The sequence below is a fragment of the Carcharodon carcharias genome, chromosome 5 (genome assembly GCF_017639515.1).
Source record: "Carcharodon carcharias isolate sCarCar2 chromosome 5, sCarCar2.pri, whole genome shotgun sequence".
Lineage (NCBI taxonomy): Eukaryota > Metazoa > Chordata > Chondrichthyes > Lamniformes > Lamnidae > Carcharodon > Carcharodon carcharias.
Window position 1 is genome coordinate 73,104,677 of NC_054471.1, and position 21,736 is coordinate 73,126,412.

The following is a 21,736-nucleotide window of genomic DNA, read 5'->3' on the forward strand; positions in this document are numbered from 1 at the left end:
TTTCCAGCTACCTACTCCTAAAACTGCTTACTGAAGTTAATTCAAATTTCTCAGTGAATTATGTGTTTTTCTCTCATGCATTTTCCCTTCTCTACATGAGGTTATTTCTATTTTTATAACCTTATTTGTGAAATTTTCCCATTGAACATATCTCAAAGGTGGTTCCAATTCCAAAGATTGTGTTTTACCTTGTTTCCAAACACCAGGAAAGTTTTTTTTTCAGAATTATTATTACAGTCTGGTTTACCTGCTGAGAATCTCACACTGAATTCTCTCTACACAGTCTGCTTGCTACATGTTGTAAATTTTGCCTCTTTGGGTACCAAAACCAAGGATTGTAGGCTTCTCAAAGTCACAAATCTTGATGGAAAACATTTATTCCTCCCTCCCACCTATCCCAATATCTACAATGTGCAGTAGCACTACAAGAGACAGAACATCAGGAACGCTTGGATTGCAGAAGCTAGGAGCCCACTTCACAAAGTCAATATATATGGGGATTAATAGAATACTAAAAAAAGGTTTAGAAGATTGATATCATACGGCACCAATTATTGGTATATCAAATATTTGAATAGTTATCTGCTAGTTAATAACTAACTAACTTGGCCAGGTGAAATCAAATGAGCAGGCTAGTGTTGACTGACAACAGTTGCCATTAACAACTAAGCAGTGCATTAGGGCTTTTTTATGCAGTTTTTTAAAAAATATTTATTTGGGTATTGAGATTGAGATATCCCCAAAATACAAAACAGGAATTCTGATTTGAAACTCAGTATAGGTGACTGTGTTTTTTTTAATCTCAATGACGTAATAAAAATTCACACAGCATTCTTTGAAATCACATTTTCCTTGAAGTAAAGTTTAAAAATGCAATGCTAAACACTGTTTTCAGAACTACTCTTAAAACATAAAATCTTATTATTTCTCGTCTCTCCTCAAGGGGATTGCAATTCAGAAGTGAGGAAGTGATGTTAAATTTGCAGAGCCTTGGTCAGACGCTATATGGAATATGGTGTTCAGTTTTGGACATTGAGCCTCAGGAATGATGTGTTAGACATAGAAGAGAACACAGATGTACCAGAATTCACTTACTAGGACTGGTTGTATAATTGACGAAAGGTCAGTGACCTGAAATGTTAACTCTTTCACTCCTAACAGATGCTGCCAGACTTGCTGAGTATTTCCAGCATCTGCAGTATTTTATACTTGTTTCGTTGATTGGTGTTGGCTGAGAGATAAATATCAGCCAGGAGAACTGGGATCTTTTACATCCTTCTGATAGGACAAATGAGGTCTGGGGTATAAAGTTGTCCTGGGAAGTAACGCACAGTGAGTCATGGCATTTTGACCTCTACCAAATTTTATTTTTTTTTACTGACCAGAACTGGTTGTTGATTGAATAATAGCACAAAATAGACAATAGCCAAAGTGAATTTATAGCCCAAAGTCTCATCTGGAAAATGTACCTCTCCTTGTACAGCACTCCTTCAGTACTACAGTGAGGTGTCAGTATAGATTATGTGTTCAAATCCCTGGAGTAGGAATTGAGTCCAAAACTTCTAACTCAGAGGTGAGGGGCAAATCTAGCACAGTTAGCTGGAATGCATTCCCTGCTCCCCCACCCCAAAAGAGTAAAATTTCCGATCAGAATAATACAACAAAACATTCAATTACTTTGAACTCTTATGAATGTGCAGCCTTCAATCTACAATTGTCATGCCGGTTGTTTCAGTCATCACAGTTGCACAACAGACAGTTACTTGAGAATGGCAAGGTCTATCCAGGTACTTTAGAACTGTATGCTGAAACTGCTGACGGTCAATCACCACATCTGTCTTGCAACATGATAGATTTCCAATGTGTTCAGCAAGAAGAATGTTTGTACTAAGTAGCAAGATGCCAGTGCTTTATTCCATCACAGTAGGATTTATTACATTTATTTATTCATGGTATGTGGGTGTCACTTTTTATTTGGCCAGCATTTATTGCCCTTGAGAAGGTGGTGGTGAGCCACCTTCTTGAACAGTTGCAGCCCATGTGCTTTAGGTACACCCACAGTGCTGTTAGGAAGGGAGCTCCAACTCCCTTCCTAACAGGGACCCAACGACTGAAGAAACAGCGTTATAGTTCCAAGTCAGGATGGTGTGCTGCTTGGAGGGGATCCAGGAGGATAGCCTGTATTACTGCATAGAATCAGTACAATTATTTAAAGCACAAGTGGATTTTGAGGTTTGTCATAACCCCAGTTATCTGCACAGGTTTGCATCACAGAGTCAAAATTAGTCTTGCACAAATCATGAGTTTTCTCCAGGTCACTGTTGTCTTCTTCAAAACAGTTCTCATTAACATTCTTTTGATCTGTGCCATTTAAACCAATTTTAGCTGCATACGGATCATTCAAGTCAGTATTTACTGGTTCACTGTCATCCACATCAGTATTAACTCGGTCAGCATCAATAACTTCTGAAGGAGCTTTGATCACTTCCACTCGTGTCGCATTTCTGCTCGTGTCAACTTCACAAATATTAGTCACCGCCTCCATTGATGTCAGGATACTTATATCGCTTTCCTCGGTTTTCATGCTTACATTGGTATATGTTTTTCCACGCATAATGTGTTGAGCCTAGAAATTCAATTACAAAATTAAATTTAAGTGAGTTGGGTAACAAGTGTCAAATGCATCTCCTCCATTCAAAGGATTTCTTCATCTGTACTTATGAAATAAAATGCTTATGAATTAAAAAACCTATCATAAAAATAAAATATAAAATAAAACGCTACTGCTTGTCTAATCTTTTGTGTAAGCTGCCCCGTATCTTTAATTCATTCTTTCCCCATGTGTAAGATGTACATTTGATTTTATTCCTCAACAAAAACAGAATTACCTGGAAAAATTCAGCAGGTCTGGCAGCATTGACGGAGAAGAAAAGAGTTGACGTTTCGAGTCCTCATGATCCTTCAACAGAACATGAGGACTCGAAACGTCAACTCTTTTCTTCTCCGGCGATGCTGCCAGACCTGCTGAGTTTTTCCAGGTAATTCTGTTTTTGTTTTGGATTTCCAGCATCCACAGTTTTTTGATTTTATCTCTGATTTTATTCCTCGACTACATTTGCTTTCATTAAAGTGGTTATCGCACAATTTTCTTCATTTAGTTGTCTGGCTTAGCCTCACACTTTTAGTTTTCTTCTAATCACGCCATCCTAGTTTAAACAGTAACATAGAAAAGTTACAGCACAGGCAAGCATTCAGCCCATTGTGTCTGTGCCAGCTGAAAGAGTTCTCCAGCCTAATCTCACTTTCCAGCTCTTGGTTCATCACCTTGTAGGATACAGCACTTCAAATGCGTATCCAAGCACTTTTTTTAAATGACGAGGGCTTCTGCCTCTATCATCCTTTCACAGGTATGCTCCAGACTACCATTACTCTCTGGATGAAAATATTTCTCAACTCCTTTCTAAGCTTTCTGCGAATTATTTTAATAATAAATCTGGTTATTGATATCTCTGCTAAAGGAAATATGTACTTTTTTTAAAAAAAAAGAAATCTGCTTCCATTTATTTAGGCCCTTTTTAATTTTGTACTCTTCAACGATATCTCCCCTCAGCCCCCTTTGTTTCAAAGAAAACAATCCCAATCCATCCAATCTTTCCTCATAGCTAAAATTCTTCATTCCTGGCAACATTCTCACAATTCTGAAATTAAAACAGAAAATGGTGGCAATGCTCAACAGGCGTGACAGTATCTGTGGGATCACATTCTACCTGTAATGTGGTGGCTAGAACTGCAAGTAGTACTCTAGCTGTGGCCTAACTAGTGTTTTGTACAGTTCTAGCATAACCTTCCTGCTGTTATATGCTATGGCTTGGCTAATAAAGGAAGGTGTGTCTTGTTAACTTCAGGTTAACTACCTGTCTTGCTAACTTCAAGGCTTTGAGGACATGCACACTAACATCCAATTCCACTACACCTCACAGTAGCCGGCCACTTATTGTGTATTCCCTTGCCTTGTTTGTCCTCCCCAAATGCATTATTTCACACTTCTCTGGCTTCAATCCTGCTTGCCACTTTTCTGCCCAGTTGACTAGTCTATTGATATCTTCCTACATCCTGCAGTTTTCTTCCTACCAACAACACAGCCAATTTTGAAATTCTTTACGATCTTCTTAATCTTGCTGTTTACATATAAACTGAAATCACTGTTCTATAACTGCTTTGCCAGAACATCAGCAATCTGCCTGCTCTGTGATAGCCTATTCTTGCATAATCTTAATGAATTGCATACTAATATATCTGAACACTGAAAGGCACATACAATGACATTGCACAATAGTCAATACAATCTGAATTGGCAAATTCACAGTGTATGATATTCTGTTCCTGTTATCTTGGCATAACTTAAGTTTAAACACAATTAAATTGCTTCTTTCCACAAACAGAAAAAAGTGCAGACTCACCAAATGTTTGGGTAATGCCTGCTGCTTCTTAAGAAAATAACAGATAAGTGTTATTGCAACGACCACCAGGATAATGAAAATAAAAACTCCTCCTGAAATTGCAAGTGCAAGTTCTAAAAGACAAAGAATAAATAAATGTTTATCAATAGTGCAACCAATGTATTGCAAGCAATTTTTGTGAAATATGCATATTTGAAGACAAAAGGTCCAATAAAAAAAAACATGAACTATTGAGATTTAACATTTAACTGCCTGCCCCCATCTATAATCCAAACTAAATTTAAACATTGACCTCTAATGGGAGAGCATTCCATGGGATGCACCAGATGTCAACTTCACTAAACAGAGGATGGAATTTCAGGTGTAGTACAATCATTAAACATTTGCAACTTTTTTCTAATATGAACCAACTGAAAATGAATGAGCAAATAATTCAATATTATAGAAACTATACAGCCCCTTGAATCTATTCCACCATTCAAATTATGATTTCGAGGGAGACCATTAACTTCTAAAAATAAATTCAAGCCCACAGTTATCAACTAAAAGATTTATGCAACAAGGTTTCAGGTTTTAAATGAGAAACTTTTACTGCACCAGGAATTGAACAAAGCAGGAACTGCTAACTTATCACTATATTATATCACTATATAAATACTTATTCTTTAAGCCTGAATATCTCAATGGTACATTACCCATTCTACTTCCACCCATGAGTTCCCTATACTGAATAGGATCTTGAGGGTTCCTTCGCTTCTCCTGGGAGCAAACCAAGGTGTGCCGCAGCTCCCAGAAACTAACTTTGATTCTCCTCAGTGTTTCCACTATTCTCCGAGATATGAGATTTCTTTGGGTCCTTCCACTAACATCTGGCTAGGCTACCCTCCAACTCTCCTTAAGCGCCTCACAATTGTAAGCAACCCAACTCAAGCATGGGGTCTCACTGCTTTCTTACTTAGTGATTCACAGAATTCACAGAATTGTTACAGCGCAGGAGGCTATTCAGCCCATTGTGTCTGCACCAGATCTTCGAATGAACAATTCATCAGGAGCTATTCTCCTGCCTTCGCCACCAACCCCTCAGAACCCTGCACATTCTTCCTTTTCAGATAACAGTCGAATTCTCTTTTGAATGCTTTAATTGAACCTGTCATACTTGAACTAATACTTTTACCCACAACAAAAGGGTAGTAGTTTGTACAGAAAGTACACACTGCCCTTCAAAAAAAAATGTTACTACACACTATTTTAGGTAACTGGAAGCAACTAGCTGGTCAATTAAGTTTCAAGGTAAATATGCATGTGAAAGAATTATGCAGTGGCACTTCCCACTATTATTCCAAGTGAGGAGGGAATTTGAATCCACAATTTAAAATATTGCAAGCCACTAAAAATAAGTCACGTACCACACAGCAGAGAAAAAAAACCCATGAGACAAACTAAGGGTTTCTTTCACATAACTCCAATAAGCTGATTACAAAGCAGCATTAACAAAAACTTAACTGGAATGAGGAACACAGGAACAACAGTAGGTTCTATAGTTTCTCAAGCGAGTTGCAACATTTAATTAGATCGTGCCTAATTTTACATCGACTCAATTTATCTATCTTTGTTCCACATACCTTGATACTGTTACCTAATTAATATACATCAGTCGCAGTCTTGAAAATTTCAATTGGTCCATCCGTAAATTTTTAGGGGAGTGAGTTCTAGGTTTCTACAATTATGTGCATGAAAAATTGCTTCCTCTCTTAAATGGCTTTACTCTAATTCTGCTCTTGTTCCGGATCCCCCCACCAGGGGTAACGGTTTGCTTGCATCAACCCTGTTGAATCCCTTGATCATTTTAAACCACCTTCCTGATTACCACCTGATTAGACCACCTTCAAATTTGTAAATTTAAAAATACAAATTATCCTCATAATTCAGTCCTTTAATTCTTGGGAATATTCTGGAGAATCTGCATTGTACTTCTTTCAAGGCCAATATATTTTTCTTGGCATTCATGACTAAAACTGAATGTAGTGCTCTAGATGAAACCCTCTTGAGAAAACATCTTTTGGTTTCTAAACTCAGCTGTTTCCAAGTAACAACTGCTGGCAGCTTTCTCTCTTTGCCTGTTTCTAAGCTGTACCAGCATGAAACTGCCTGTATCTATGAGAAATTGTACTTCACTGCAATCTACTCCCATGGCAATGTGGCACCTTTAGGATGTAGAGGGATGTAGGCACCCCAGGTAGAGATTTCGGCTAATTAACTTCAATTCCCAAACCTGATATTTGATCTGAAAAATATATGGATACTTTAAGATAAAAGCAAAAATCTGCGGATGCTAGAAATCCAAAACAAAAACAAAAATACCTGGAAAAACTCAGCAGGTCTGGCAGCATCTGCGGAGAGGAACACAGTTAACGTTTCAAGTCCGAATGACCCTTCAACAGAACTAAGTAAAAATAGAGGGGGGGGGGGGGGGGGGGGGGGGGGGCCACAAGTGGAGCTGGATAGAGGACCAGTGATAGGTGGAGATAACCAAAAGATGTCATAGACAAAAGGACAAAAAGGTGTAAGAGGTGGTGATACTATCTGAGGAATGTGCTAATTAAGGGTAGAAAGCAGGACAAGCAAGGTACAGATAACCCTAGTGGGGGTGGGGTGGGGTTAAGGAATCAAAAAAGGTTAAAAGGTAGAGATAAAACAATGGATGGAAATACATGTAAAAATAATAGAAGTAGGTGGGAAAAGAAAAATTTATATAAATTATTGGAAAAATTAGGGGGGGGGTGGAAATCGGAAAGGGGGTGGGGATGGAGGAGAGAGTTCATGATCTAAAATTGTTGAATTCAATATTCAGTCCAGAAGGCTGTAAAGTGCCTAGTCGGAAGATGAGGTGCTGTTCCTCCAGTTTGCGTTGAGCTTCACTGGAACAATGCAGCAAGCCAAGGACAGACATGTGGGCATGAGAGCAGGGTGGTGTGTTGAAATGGCAAGCGACAGGGAGGTCTGGGTAATGCTTGCAGACAGATCGAAGGTGTTCTGCAAAGCGGTCACCCAGTCTGCGTTTGGTCTCTCCAATGTAGAGGAAACTGCATTGGGAGCAACGAATGCAGTAGACTAAATTGAGGGAAGTGCAAGTGAAATGCTGCTTCACTTGAAAGGAACGTTTGGGCACTTGGACAGTGAGGAGAGGGGAATTAAAGGGGCAGGTGTTACACCTGCTGCGATTGCATGGGAAGGTGTTGTGGGAGGGGGTTGAGGTGTAGGGGGTGATGGAGGAGTGGACCAGGGTGTCCCGAAGAGAACGATCCCTGCGGAATGCTGCCGGGGGAGGGGGGGTGGGGGGTGGTGAAGGGAAGATGTGTTTGGTGGTGGCATCATGCTGGAGTTGGTGGAAATGGTGGAGGATGATCTTTTGAATGCGGAGGCTGATGGGGTGTTGAGTGAGGACAAGGGGGCCCTATCATGTTTCTGGGAGAGAGAAGAAAGTGTGAGGGCGGATGCGCGGGAGATGGGGCGGACACGGTTAACGGCCCTCCCACAACTCTTTCTCCAGTACATCGATGATTACTTCGGTGCTGCTTTATGCTCTCATCTGGACCTGGAAAAATTTATTAATTTTGCTTCCAATTTCCACCCCTCCATCATTTTTACATGGTCCATCTCTGACACTTCCCTTCCTTCACCTCTCTGTCTCAATTTCTGGTGATAGACTGTCCACCAATATCCATTACAAGCCTACCGACTCCCACAGCTACCTCGACTACACTCCTCACACCCCACTTCCTGTCAGGACTCCATCCCATTCTCTGAGTTCCTTCGCCTCCGTCGCATCTGTTCTGATGATGCTACTTTCAAAAACAGTTCCTCTAACATGTCTTCCTTCTTCCTTAACTGAGGTTTTCCACCCACGGTTGTTGACAGGGCCCTTAAACGTGTCCGGCCCATCTCCCGCGCATCTGCCCTCACACTTTCTTCTCCCTCCCAGAAACCTGATAAGGGTTCCCCCTTGTCCTCAGTTATCACTCCACCAGCCTCCGCATTCAAAGGATCATCCTCCGCTATTTCCGCCTACTCCAGCATGATGCCACCGCCAAACACAGCTTCCCTTCACCCCCTCCGCAGGGATTGTTCCCTCCGGGACACCCTGGTCCACTCCTCCATCACCCCCTACTCCTCAACCCCCTCCTACGGCACCTTCCCATGCAACCGCAGAAGGTGCAGCACCTGCCCCTTTAATTCCCCTCTCCTCACCGTCCAAGGGCCCAAACACTCCTTTCAAGTGAAGCAGCATTTCACTTGCACTTTCTTCAATTTAGACTACTGCATTCGTTGTTCCCAATGTGGTTTCCTCTACATTGGAGAGGCCAAACGCAGACTGGGTGACCGCTTTGCAGAACACCTCCGGTCTGTCCGCAAGCATTACCCAGACCTCCCTGTCACTTGCCATTTCAACACACCACCCTGCTCTCATGCCCACATGTCCATCCTTGGCTTGCTGCATTGTTCCAGTGAAGCTCAACGCGAACTGGAGGAACAGCACCTCATCTTCCGACTAGGCACTTTACAGCCTTCCGGACTGAATATTGAGTTCAACAATTTTAGATCATGAACTCCCCACCACCACCACCCCACCTTCCTATTTTAAAAAATTTTTTTCCAATAATTTATATAGATTTTTCTTTTCCCACCTACTTCCATTATTTTTACATGTATTTCCATCCATTGTTTTATCTCTAGCTTTTAGCCTTTTTTGATTCCTTCACCCCACCCCACCCCCACTAGGGCTATCTGTACCTTGCTTGTCCTGCTTTCTACCCTTAATTAGCACATTCCTCAGATAGTATCACCACCTCTAACACCTCTTTGTCCTTTTGTCTATGACATCTTTTGGTTATCTCCACCTATCACTGGCCCTCTATCCAGCTCTACTTGTCCCACCCCTCCTTAAACTAGCTTATATTTCACCTCTCTTCTATTTTTACTTAGTTCTGTTGAAGGGTCATTTGGACTCGTAACGTTAACTGTGTTCCTCTCCGTAGATGCTGCCCGACCTACTGAGTTTTTCCCAGGTATTTTTGTTTTTGTTTTGGATACTTTAAGACTTTCCCTTGTTCATTGGTTGCTTTCCAACTTTTCTTCGGCCTGGGAAATTACATGAATAACTTAAAACCCTTATGAAGACAACTCCACCAAGGAACTCAGAATGGCCTCACTCATTGTTCAGTGTTATCCCACATCCAACACTGACCTTATTAAATAAACACAGGCCACCCTTTGAATGGCAATCAGTTCAGGTCCGTTTACCAGCTTCTCACCAGGGGTTTGCATTCATCTTACATTTAACAATTCAATTCCCAAACTAAAAGTTATACTCCAAAAACATGAATCATGAAATGAGACACTTCTGCCACAAATTAGATCATAGCTGCTCTGAATCTTAACTCTATTTTCTACCTTTGGTCAATATCTTAATAGCTTTGATAAAAAATTCTATTCACCTTAGCCTAAATGACATTCACAGCCATTTTGGGGACTGTGTTTCATATTTCAACAAATCCATGTGAAAAAGTACTTCCTGATTTCACTGCTAATTGACCTAGCTTTAATTTTAAGATTATATCCCCTTGTTCTGGATTCTCCCCATCAGCATAAATAGTTTCCCTCTATCTCCTAAGGGATAAAGTGCCTTAATCATTTAAATACCTCAATTCAATTAAATTTCTACCTTCCAAATTGCAAGGAGATCAATTTAAATTTATAAGGTGTCCTTGTAATGACACCTTTAAGACCAGCATGATTCTGGTGAACAAAAACAAAAATACCTGGAAAAACTCAGCAGGTCTGACAGCATCTGCGGACAGGGATACAGTTGACGTTTCAAGTCCGTATGACTCTTCATCAGAACTAAGACGTATAGAAATGAGATGAAATATAAGCTGGTAGAAAGGGGTGGGACAGGAGAGCTCGATAAGGGGACAGTGATAGGTGGAGGCCAAGAAGAGACTGCCAAAGATGTCATAGACAAAAGGACAAAGGGTGGTGATATTATCTAAAGGATGTGCTAATGGGGATATTAAGGGAAACAAGCTAAGGGCAGATGGCCCTAGTGCGGGTTGAGTTGGGGGGGGGGAAGGGATTGAAATAGGCTAAAAGATGGAGATGAAACAATAGATTGAAATAAATTTAAAAATAGGAGGGAAAAGAAAAAAATATAGTTGTAAAAAAATTATAAATTATTGGAAAAAGGGGGATCGGAAAGGGAGTGGGGATGGAGGAGAGAGTTCATGATCTGAAATTGTTGAACTCAATATTAAGTCTGGAAGACTGTAAAGTGCCTAATCAGAAAATGCCATGCTGTTCCTCCAGTTTGCGTTGAGCTTCACTGGAACATTGCAGCAGGCCAAGGACGGACATGTGGGCATGAGAGCAGGGTGGTGTGTTGAAATAGCAAGCGACAGGGAGGTCTGGGTAATGCTTGCGGACAGATCGAAGGTGTTCTGCAAAGCGGTCACCCAGTCTGCGTTTGGTCTCTCCAATGTAGAGGAAACCGCATTGGGAGCAGCGAATGCAGTAGACTAAATTGAGGGAAGTGCAAGTGAAGTGCTGCTTCACTTGAAAGGAGTGTTTGGGCCCCTGGACGGTGAGGAGGGGGTAAGTAAAGGGGCAGGTGTCGCACCTTCTGCGGTTGCATGGGAAGGTGCCATGGGAGGGGGTTGAGGTGTGGACCAGGGTGTCCCGGAGGGAATGATCCCTGCTAAAGCTGCTCGGGGTGAGGGGGGTGTGTGTGTGTGTGTGTGTGTGTGTGTGTGTGTGTGTGTGTGTGTGTGTGTGTGTGTGTGTGTGGTGGTGGTGGTGGTGAAGGGAAGATGTGTTTGGTGGTGGTGGCATCGTGCTGGAGTTGGTGGAAATGGCGGAGGATGATCCTTTGAACGCGGAGGCTGGTGGAGTGAAAAGTGAGGACAAGGGGAACCCTATCATGGTTCAGGGAGGGAGAGGAAGGTGTGAGGGCAGATGTGCGGGAGGTGGGCTGGACACAGTTGAGGGCCCTTGTCAACCACTGTGGGTGGAAAATCTGGGTTAAGGAAGAAGAAAGACATGTCAGAGGAACTGTTTTGGAAAGTGGCATCATCAGAACAGATGCGACAGAGACTAAAGAACTGAGAGAATGGGATGGAGTCCTGACAGGAAGCGGGGTGTGAGGAGTTGTAGTCGAGGTAGCTGTGGGAGTCGGTTGGCTGTTAATGAATATTGGTGGACAGTCTATCACCAGAAATTGAGACTGAGAGGTCAAGGAAGGGAAGTGTCAGTGATGGACCATGTGAGAATGATGGAGGGGTGGAAATTGGAAGCAAAATTAATACATTTTTCCAGATCCAGACGCGAGGATGAAGTGGCACCGAAGCAGTCATCGATGTACCAGAGAAAGAGTTATGGGAGGGGGCCTTAGTAGGACTGGAACAGTCCTACACCTTTTATTTGGAAGAAGTGAGACGAGTTTAAGGAGAAATTGTTCAGTGAGAGAATAAGTTCAGCCAGACGGTGGAAAGTAGTGGCAGATGGGGATTGTTCGGGCCTCTGTTCAAGGAAGAAGCAGAGAGCCCTCAGAATCTGCACTGTACCTCTCTCAAGTTCAATACAGCTTGACGTTCCATGGCCAAAACTGAAAGTGATCCTCCAGATGGGATTTGGCTAAGGCTCTGTACAACAATGATCACTTTCACACTTTTGCATTCCGAACATCTTGAGATATAAAGGGCACTGTAATATTCTACTAGTCTGTTTCTACCTGTGCACTAACTTCTAGTGATGTGCATATGGATACCTAAATCACTTTGCTTCTTTGCAGTTAATCTCTCATTATTAGGAGTTTTTTCTTCTTTGTCTTTTTCAGATCCAATGTGGATGGCCTCACATCATCTGCTATAGTTTTGCAGATTCACAGTCCGTCTACCTGGAACACAACTTACTGTGCTTCCTAACTTAATGTCATCTGCAAACGTGAATATACAGCTCTCCATTCCTTCATTTAAGTCATTAATATATATGGTGAAAAGCTAAGGTCCCATGCATCGATCTTTGGGGAACACCACTGATTACATCATTTCAGAGAGCAAATACTTTAACTATTATCTGTCTTTTGCCTTTCAACAGTTTACTGACCTAGGGCACAAGGTTACTTCCAATTCTACGTTATCATTTTTGCTAATAATGTCTCGTGTGGAACATTAACGAAACTCCATATACCTTAGACAGCTCCCTAGATTTGATGATCGTGATATCCACAAAGAAAAGACATTAGTCAGATGACCTACCAAGACAAATCCATATTTACTCCCTTTGATCAATTGATCCCTGCTTAATTGCTCATTATGCAATGTTATATTCTGCATATAGTCACACCAGTTCTGTAATGAGTTATAAAATGGAGGTTGTGTTTCCTAAGTTAGGCAGCTTTTTTAAAAAATCACCAACTTGCATTTATACAGCATCTTTAATGAATGATACATCTTAAAATGCTTCAAAGGAGTATAGCAAGACAAAAATTGGCAGCGAGCCAAGGAAGGTGAAATTGTGATAGGACAGGTGACTAAAATCTTGGTCAAAGGAAAAAAAAAGATAAATTTAGGGAAGAAATTCCAAAGGTTGGACAGCTGAAAGCATGACTGCTGAGTGAAACAAAGTGGAAGATACACTAAAGGCTAGAATTGGATGAACATATTGTACTTGGGTGTTTGGGGGGGGGGGGGGGGGGGGGGGGGGGGCGCGGCGGCGGTGTGGTGGTGGTGGTGGGGGGTGCTGGATTGTAAGGCTGGAGGTGGTTAGAGAGATCAGGAGGGGAGTGATCATGGAAGAATCTGAAAACAAGTTTGAGAATTTTAAACGTGAAGCATTGCCAGGCCGCGGACCAATGGAGATCAGCAAACAAAATTGATGGGTGAGCAGTGCTTGGTGAGGATTAGAATAAGAACAGAAGAGTGTCAGATCAACTCAAGTTTATGGAGCACAGAAGATGGAAGGCTGGTCAGGTATGCACTGGAATAATCAAATCTGGAGGTAACAAAGACGTGGCTGAGTGTTTTGCAGAAGATGGGTTGGGCAGGGTGTTAGGAAATAGGGACAGTTTAACTAAGTTAAATTGGTATTTGGGGGCGTTAGGGAAGAGTTTAGCTTTAATGTTTACGTTTGATTAGTATTACTGTATCTGTGTGTTAAAGAAAAAGGTCAAGTTAAGTTTTAATTTCACTTTAAAAGGTACCGGCGTTCCTAATGAGAGTTTACGACTGTAGAAGTTAAGCAAACACAAGATTAGAAAACCTGGGCTGGTGCCTAGCAACCAGGGTCCAGAGAGGCAGGTCCCTCCCACAGACACACAAAAGAAGCCAGAATCAGCAGTTTGAGTTCTGTTTTTGAATTCAGCTGCCAGGCAGAAACAGCATAGAACACTCAGACGGCCAGTTCCAAGTTAAAGTTGGTTGAAAGTAGCTGCCAGGGAGAGATTAGAGCAAACGGGACAAATAGCCAGTCCCAAGCTAAAGAAGAAAGTCCCCAAGAATCCAGGGGAGTGGAACAGGAGAAAGTCCTAAGCAAGAAAAGGTCCTAAGTGAAACTAAAAGTGAGGGGTAGAGAAAGGCTCCAAGCTTCAAGCTTAATGCTCCAAGCTGCAGAAAGCAGAGTCAAAGTGATATAAAGGCATTACTATGGGCATGTGAAGCAGTGGTGCACTGTTGACAGTTGAGTTGGTGAGAGAGTGTGTGTGGAACAGCTTGAATGCATGTGGTAACCCAGGGGAGAGGAACATCAGAAGGAGAGTTTGAAACCCTGGAAGTGAACTTTGTGGAAGGCATCAGAGATAAAGCATTGGCTTGGGAGAAAGTTCCAAGGTAAGTTCTTGGAGAGTGGAGATTGGAAACCCTTGTGTGAAAGACAGAGTTCAGTGAGATTGGTTGGCTCATGGTGTGACAAGCGTCGTGGGGGGATGGGGGGGGGGGTGCGGGGCGGAGTTAGTGAGAGATCCTGATTGAGGTGGCATCTGTCACTTGCTTTTCAGAGTGTGGTGTGTCTGACCACAGGTTGCCTATTGGTTTACATGGACTGTGTACTACTGTGGACATTAGGATGCAAGATAGTTTTTGTAACTTGTGTTATCTTTACAAATCTGTATATATCTGTGAAGGTATAGTTGTGGGTGAAGGGGTATTGTGATATAGTTCATCTTTTCTTGTTAAATAAATGTTTTATTCTTTTGTTAGAAGTTCATTAGCTGACTCCAGTGATTCTGTTCAGTAACCCCTCTCCCTCTCTAAACAAACAAATTAAAAGTTAGGATCTATCAAGCCGGGTTCCACTCTGGGATCAGGCTTGTCCAGGGGTAACCTCAGATGGGGATTATAACAAAGGGCATAGACAGGCAATGTTATACAAGTAGAAGCAGACAGTCTTTGTGCTGGTGAGGATGTGGGGTTGGAAGCTCAGCTTAGTTTTGTTGATTGTTACTTCGTATGTTGAATGCTCAGTCTACTAATATTCCTAGGTATCTTTCAACTTCATCTTTACCTATTTTAGTGTTACTTCCAGAATATGCATTGCTCAATTCTTCCTGCATGCAGTGCTTTACACTCCTCTATAGTAAATTTCATCTGTCATTTTTCTACCTATTTGTATATTTTGTGCATCTCTTTGTAGCTTTTGTTCCGCCTTACTGATTCCACTGCCTATCCTACTTCAGTATTATCTTCAAGTGTTACCAATTCGCACTGAGTATTTACTCTTGTTTAAGATTACCTAGACTCCTACAGATGACTCAGTAGAATACTAAAAAATACACCGCACTGCAAAGGCATGGTAAAATTATTCAAAGAAGTTTCTTTTTAAAAAAAGACTTTACTTAGCAAACATGTTATGCTGAACTCAGCATAAACAATGAAAAAGCAGCAGGGGAACAAGCAGACTGCTCTAAAAGTTTTCAAATACAGTAGTTTAAGTTGAGCAGTGGAGGAGGTGTACCTTGGGCAGCATTTAACTCACAGTGGAGCTTGAATGGTTAATAGGCTGTTGGGAGTATCTCAGCTCTTCTGTTAGTTCCAAACTACTGTTAGGGGAGAAAGAGTGAATGTTTTTCTGCAATTGGGTTGGAAAAAGCAAACCTTCAGAAAGGAGGTCCATTCCATTAAGGGTTTTCTCTATCTCTAGGGAACATTGAGCAACTTATTTTTTTAAAGACTATTTAAACATCCATGCTTAGAGTGCATGGCACATGAGGAGGGGAGTGAAGCTGCATCACAACCAAGAACTAGGTAATCTAGTAAATTTTAGAGGAACCTTTCCCTTCAGGCAAGAAGCCAGCTTGCCACATCAAGGTTAATTATGCAGAGGCAAGGCATGCACTTTTGTGGTCTTCCAAACCCTTATCTAGAATGTGCATAGCGATGTGCAAGTTTGGCTGCTCTCATATTCCAAGTTGGGCAAAACTGGCAGTCTTTTTTTAAAAAGAGAACTGTGTCTGTATCAGGCAAAACATATGAAAGAGAAAAAAATTAAGGCAGCCATGGATGGGAATTAATACAGCATGAATGTACACTAACTTGTTCTACTGAACTTGGTATTTTCATATTTTTGACAATTTCATCTGTTCGCCATTTGTAATTGAATCACAAACCTAAATGAAAGATGCATTCAGAACTTCTTTATAAACAAAGAGGAAAATCTTCACCTATACAGTTACTTCAACAGCTGCAGTTTAGCTGCCAGACATCAAGACTAATTATCCATGCATAAAACAAAATACAAGTTTGATCAGCCAGCATACTAAGCACATTGCTCAATAGGGTATACATACCTCTGGAGGACTCAGTGTTGGCTCGTTGCAATTTGGAAACAGCTTCAGATTCCAACTCATCCGAGGTATTCACTGAATTCTCATCTTTCACTGGATACATCTCGCTCGGGGGCTCCTCTTCCTCTGGATAATCATCAACCCCCAGGTGGTACTCATCCTCCGAGTACTCCTCATCCCATGTGTATTCCTCATCCCCCTGGTACTCAAGCTCTTTGTCTCCCTCTTTCCAGGGACAATTCAGTGTTTCATTTAGGGGAATGATATTGTCCTCTCTTCTTAGGGCTGGTGACCAAGGCAACTTCCTTGAATCTGTCAAAATATTGCATGGCATTCATGAATGATGTTTGCCTTCACATGGTTAGTCAAGCATTGGCCATGTGAAATTCATTCTTTGCCAGCATGATTGTTTTTGTTGTTGCCCACTGAAGTTGACGCAGGTCTCCCTTCTCAACTTCCAAAAGGACTCCCTCCTCAGTCGGAGTAGAAAAGGGGAACTGGTTTTTCCTATTAGCTACCTAGCTAATTCCCTTGATTTTAGATGTTTCAGACATTTGGGAGTTGATTTTTGACTTCTGAATAATGTAGTTTAGAGCAAAGCTTGCTGAAAGATTAAGTGCAAAAGACACTCAATTGTCTTATTTGAGCTCATTTGGATAATTAATCACAACTCCACATGCAAATTCATGTCTAAGTAAAACATTGGGGAGGGAGCAGTAGAAACTGGTAGGCTTTGCACCCATTTTCAGTCATAAAATGAGCAGAGTGGATACCATTTTCTGTACGGTCACCACCACATTGGTCCTCGCCATTTTTAGACATTCCTTGCGGACACTTGAAAGCAGGGTTGTCCGACTTAAGTGTGCAAATACAGGCCATCCCCTGGTCCAGACCCTCCTGCAGTGTTTTTGAAAAGCTGAGTAAAAGCAGCATTGTGCAAGCTCAGTCTAGTTTTTCTGTTTCTACAGTACTCCTTCTAGATCCACAGCACTTGCACTTCTCAACCTTCCAGCAATTGCCAACCTCCATTTCTCCTCTGGAGATTTACATAATGGCCACTGCTGGTGAATTGGTCACTTGGTGCACTGCCTCTGGGGGCACAATTAGCCTAGATGCCTTTACACAATTAAGATAAGACTGTAAGATGTAGGAACAGAAGTAGGCCATTCGGCCAATTGAGTCTGCTCCGCCGTTCAATGTGGTCATGGCTGATCTGATAATCCTCAACTGCACTTTCCTGCCTTTTCCCCATAACCTTCGATTCCCTTGCCAGTTAAAAATCTTTCTCAGTCTTAAATATAATCAACCACCCAGCCTCTGCAGCCCTCTGCAGTAAAGAATTCCACAGATTCACTACCCTCAGAGAAGAAATTCCTCATTGCCGTTTTAATTGGGTGCCCCCTTACTCAGATTATGCCCACTGGTCCTAGACTCTCCCACAAGGGGAATCAACCTATCAGCAGCTACCCTGTCAAGCCTCCTAAGAATCTTATATGTTTCAATAATGTTGCCCCTCATTCTTATAAATTCCAATGAGTACAGGCCCAACCTACTCAACCTCCCCTCTTAAGAAAATCCCTTCATACCTGGGGTTAACCTAGTGAACCTTCTTTGGACTGCCTCCAATGCTAGCATATCTTTCCTTAGATAAGGGGACCAAAATTGTTCACAGTATTCTAGGTGTGGTCCAACTAGTGCCTAGTATAGTTTTAGCAAGACTCCCCTATTTTTATATGCTACTTCCTTCGAAATAAAGGCTAACATTCCATTTGCCTTCCCTATTACCTGCTGCAGTTGTGTGTTAGCTTTCTGGGATTAATGCACAAGGATTTCCAAATCCCTCTGTGCTGCAGCCTTTCTTCATTTAAATAATATTCAGTTCCTCTACTCTTCCTGCCAAAAAGTGTATAACCTCACATTTCCCCACATTATATTCCAGCTGTCAAGTTTTTGCCCACTCACTTAACCTGTCTATATCCCTCTGTAGACTCCTTGTGTCATCCTCACCACTTGCCTTCCCACCTATTTTTGTGTCATCTGCAAACTTGGCGATAGCACATTCATTTCCCTCATCTAAGCCATTAATATATATTGTAAATAATCAAGGCCTCAGCCTGATCCACTGGTTACAGGTTGCCATCCTGAAAATGCCCCCTTTATCCCAACTCTCTGCCTTCTATTAGTAAGCCAGTATCCATGCTATCTTATCTTAAGTAGTCTTATGTGCGGTATCTTATCGAACGCCTTTAGGAAATCCAAATATATTATGTCTACTGGTCCCCCTTTATCTATCCTGCTTGTTACCTCCTCAAAGAATTCTAATAAATTTGTTCCCCTTCATGAAGCCATGCTGACTCTGCTTGATTAGATTATGTATTTCTAAATGCTCTGCTATTACATCCTTTATAATAGACTCCAACATTTTCCCAATGACAGATGTTAAGCTAACTGGCCTATAGTTCCCCGTTTTTGTCTCCTTCCTTTTTTGAATAAGGTTGTTACCCATTGGCCGTTTTCCAATTCTCTGGGACTTTCCAAGAATCTAAGGATTCTTGGAAGATTACTACCAGTGCATCCACCATCTCGGTAGCTACTTCCTTTAATATCCTAAAATGCAACCCATCAGGTCCAGGAGATTTATCGGCCTTTGGCCCCATTAGTTTCCCTGGTATTTTTTCTCTAGTAATAGATATTGTATTTATTTCCTCCTCCACTTTTGCCCCTTGAATATTGAGTATTTTTGGAATGCTATTAGTATCTTCTGCCCTGAAGACTGAAACAAAGTCTTTATTCAACTCCTCAGCCATTTCCTGGTTCCCCATTATTATTTGCCCAGCTTCATTCTCTAAGGCGCCTAACTTCACTTTGGAACAAAAACAAAAATACCTGGAGAAACTTAGGTCTGTCAGACCTGCTGAGTTTTTCCAGATATTTTTGTTTATGTTCTAGATTTCCAGCATCTGCAGTATTTTGCTTTTATCTTCATTATGGCCTCTCTCTTCCTTTTTATACATTTAAAGAAGCCCTTACTGTCCATTTTTATATTATGTGCTAGTTTACCTTCAAAGCTTATTTTCTCTCTCTTTGTTATTATTTTTGGTCATCTTTTTGTTGGTTTTTAAAACTCTCTCAATCTGGCTTACCACTAATCTTTGCCACATTATATGTTTTTTATTTCAATTTGATATAGTCCTTAACCTGCTTGGTTAACCATTGAATCCTTCTTCCTCACTGGGATATATATCTTCGTTGAGAGTCATGAACTATTTTCTTAAATGTCTGCATTGTTCATCAACTGTCTTTTCTGCTAAACTGCTTTCCCAGTCCACTGCAGCCAACTCTGCCCTCCTTCCATTGTAATTACCCTGATTTAAGTTTAGCAAAGTTGTTTCCACCCACGTTTCTCACTCTCATACTGAGTGATAAATTCTACCATATTATGGTCACTGTTTCCTGGGGGATCCTTTACTCTGAGATCATTTATTAAACTTGCCTCATTACATATTACCAGATCCAAAATAGCCTGATCCCGGTTTGGATTCACAACACACTGTTCTAAGAATACACTCCATGAATTCTTGCTCGTGTCTACCTCTGCCAATTTTCCCAATCTACATGAAGATTAAGTCACCTATGATTAATGTACTGCCTTTTTTACATGCCCTCATTATCTCTTGATTTATTCTGTCTTACAGTGTAGCTACTGTCAGGGGCCCTATAGACTACTCCCACCAGTGTCATCTTTCCCTTGTTATTTCTTACTTCCACCAATATGGATTTTACATCTTCCGATCCAAGATTCTTTCTTGGTATCATACTTAATCCATCTTGTACTAACAAAGCTACTTCACCACCCTTTCCTTCTTGTCCTTTTGAAAAGTCACATACCGCTGAATATTTGGTTCCCGGCTTTGATCTCCTTGTAACCACGTCTCCGTAATGGCTATAAGATCATACCCATTAACCTCTATTTGTGCCGTTAATTCATTTATTTTGCTCCGAATACCACGTGCATTTAAGTAAAGGACCATTAATTTTGTACCCTCTGTCCTTTACTGTCATACTCGGGATATCATTACCTAAACAGCTGCCCTGCAAGGCTTTTTGACAGGTCCTTTTGCTTTGTAAGCCTACGTATCCCATTTCCAGAACCCTTCCCCACTCTATATATTTTAAAGCCCTCTCTACAGCCCTAGTTATTCAGTTCGCAAGGACACTAGTTCCAGCATGGTTCAAGTGAAGGCCATCCTACTGCAGCAGCTCCCTTTTACACCAGTACTGGTGCCAGTACCCCATGAACTGAAACCCATTCCTCCCACACGAATCTCTGAGCCTCACATTAAACCCCTTGATTTTATTTACCCTATGCCAGTTTGCCCGTGGCTCAGGTAGCAATCCCAAGATTATTACCTGGAGGTTCTGCTTTTTGATTTAGCTCCTAACTGTTCAAATTCTTTCAGCAGAACCTCCATTGTGGTCTTATCAAAGTCGTTGGTACCAACATGGACGACAACAACTGGATCCCTCTCCTCCCACTCCTAGTTCCTCTCCAGCCCTGAGGAAATGTCCTTAACCCTGGAACTGGGCAGGCAGCACAGCCTTCGGGACTCACGCTTACGGCGGCAGAGAACAGTACCTATCCCCGATTCCCAAATCTCAAATTTGAGAAATCCTTAGACCAACTTTGATGGGCTTATGTGCTCAATTCACGTCTGTATTAAGGTACTACCCAATTTCTAACCCTAGTGTAGGTGAAGGAAAATTTTTGACAAGTTTATGCGACATTGGGGAGCCTCGGCTTTATAAACAGAAGTATAGCGTGCATAAGGAAGTTATGTTAAATGTTTATTAAAAACCATCTGGTTAGCCCCCAGCTGGAGTACTGTGGCCAATTCTGGACACTACACTTTGGAAAGCATGTCAAAGCCTTAGCAAATGCAAAGGAAACTAGAATGGAACAAGAGATGAAAGATTTCAGTGGCATGGGAGAGTTTACAAAAACTGTGGTGTTCTCCTTAGAGCAGAGAAGGTTAAGCAGAGTTTTGATAGAGATAATCAAAATGATGGAGGGTTTTACTTGAACAAATACGGATAAATTGGCTCTGATACGTATTTGGAGACGTGTTGGGAATCATGAGGCTGGGGAGGGGGTTCATAACAACACGTTGGAAACCCGGAAACAAGTTCAGCTCATCTGCTAATTGCTTTTTAACTGGACCAGTTCATTAGTATCTTACTTTTGGAATTGGTGTCCAATACACATATAACAGGATCACAATCTGAGTATTTTAAGACACAATCCGAAAATGTAAACAAGTTGGAGTTAAACAAGAATTTACATGGGTGATTTATAACATGCAAGGGTTGCACCCTTATGTTTCACTTATTAGGATGCTGGGGACTGTGAAGAACCATAGAGACAGAATCTTACCCAACAAAGCGAGGA

The 21,736-nt window shown here is 41.5% G+C and overlaps 1 protein-coding gene across 1 annotated transcript in view; it reads right to left on the reverse strand.

Moving 5' to 3' along the window:
- Positions 1–776: 776 nt before the first annotated feature.
- LOC121278245 overlaps positions 777–21,736 on the reverse strand; it is a 44,021-nt gene continuing 23,061 nt past the window's right edge. The window contains exons 6-8 of the mRNA XM_041188469.1: positions 16,294–16,602; positions 4,461–4,573; positions 777–2,626 (exon numbers count right to left, since the gene is read on the reverse strand). Of these exons, the coding sequence (XP_041044403.1) occupies positions 2,210–2,626; positions 4,461–4,573; positions 16,294–16,602 (839 nt within the window). The 3' untranslated portion in view covers positions 777–2,209. The remainder of the gene's footprint in view (positions 2,627–4,460; positions 4,574–16,293; positions 16,603–21,736) is intronic.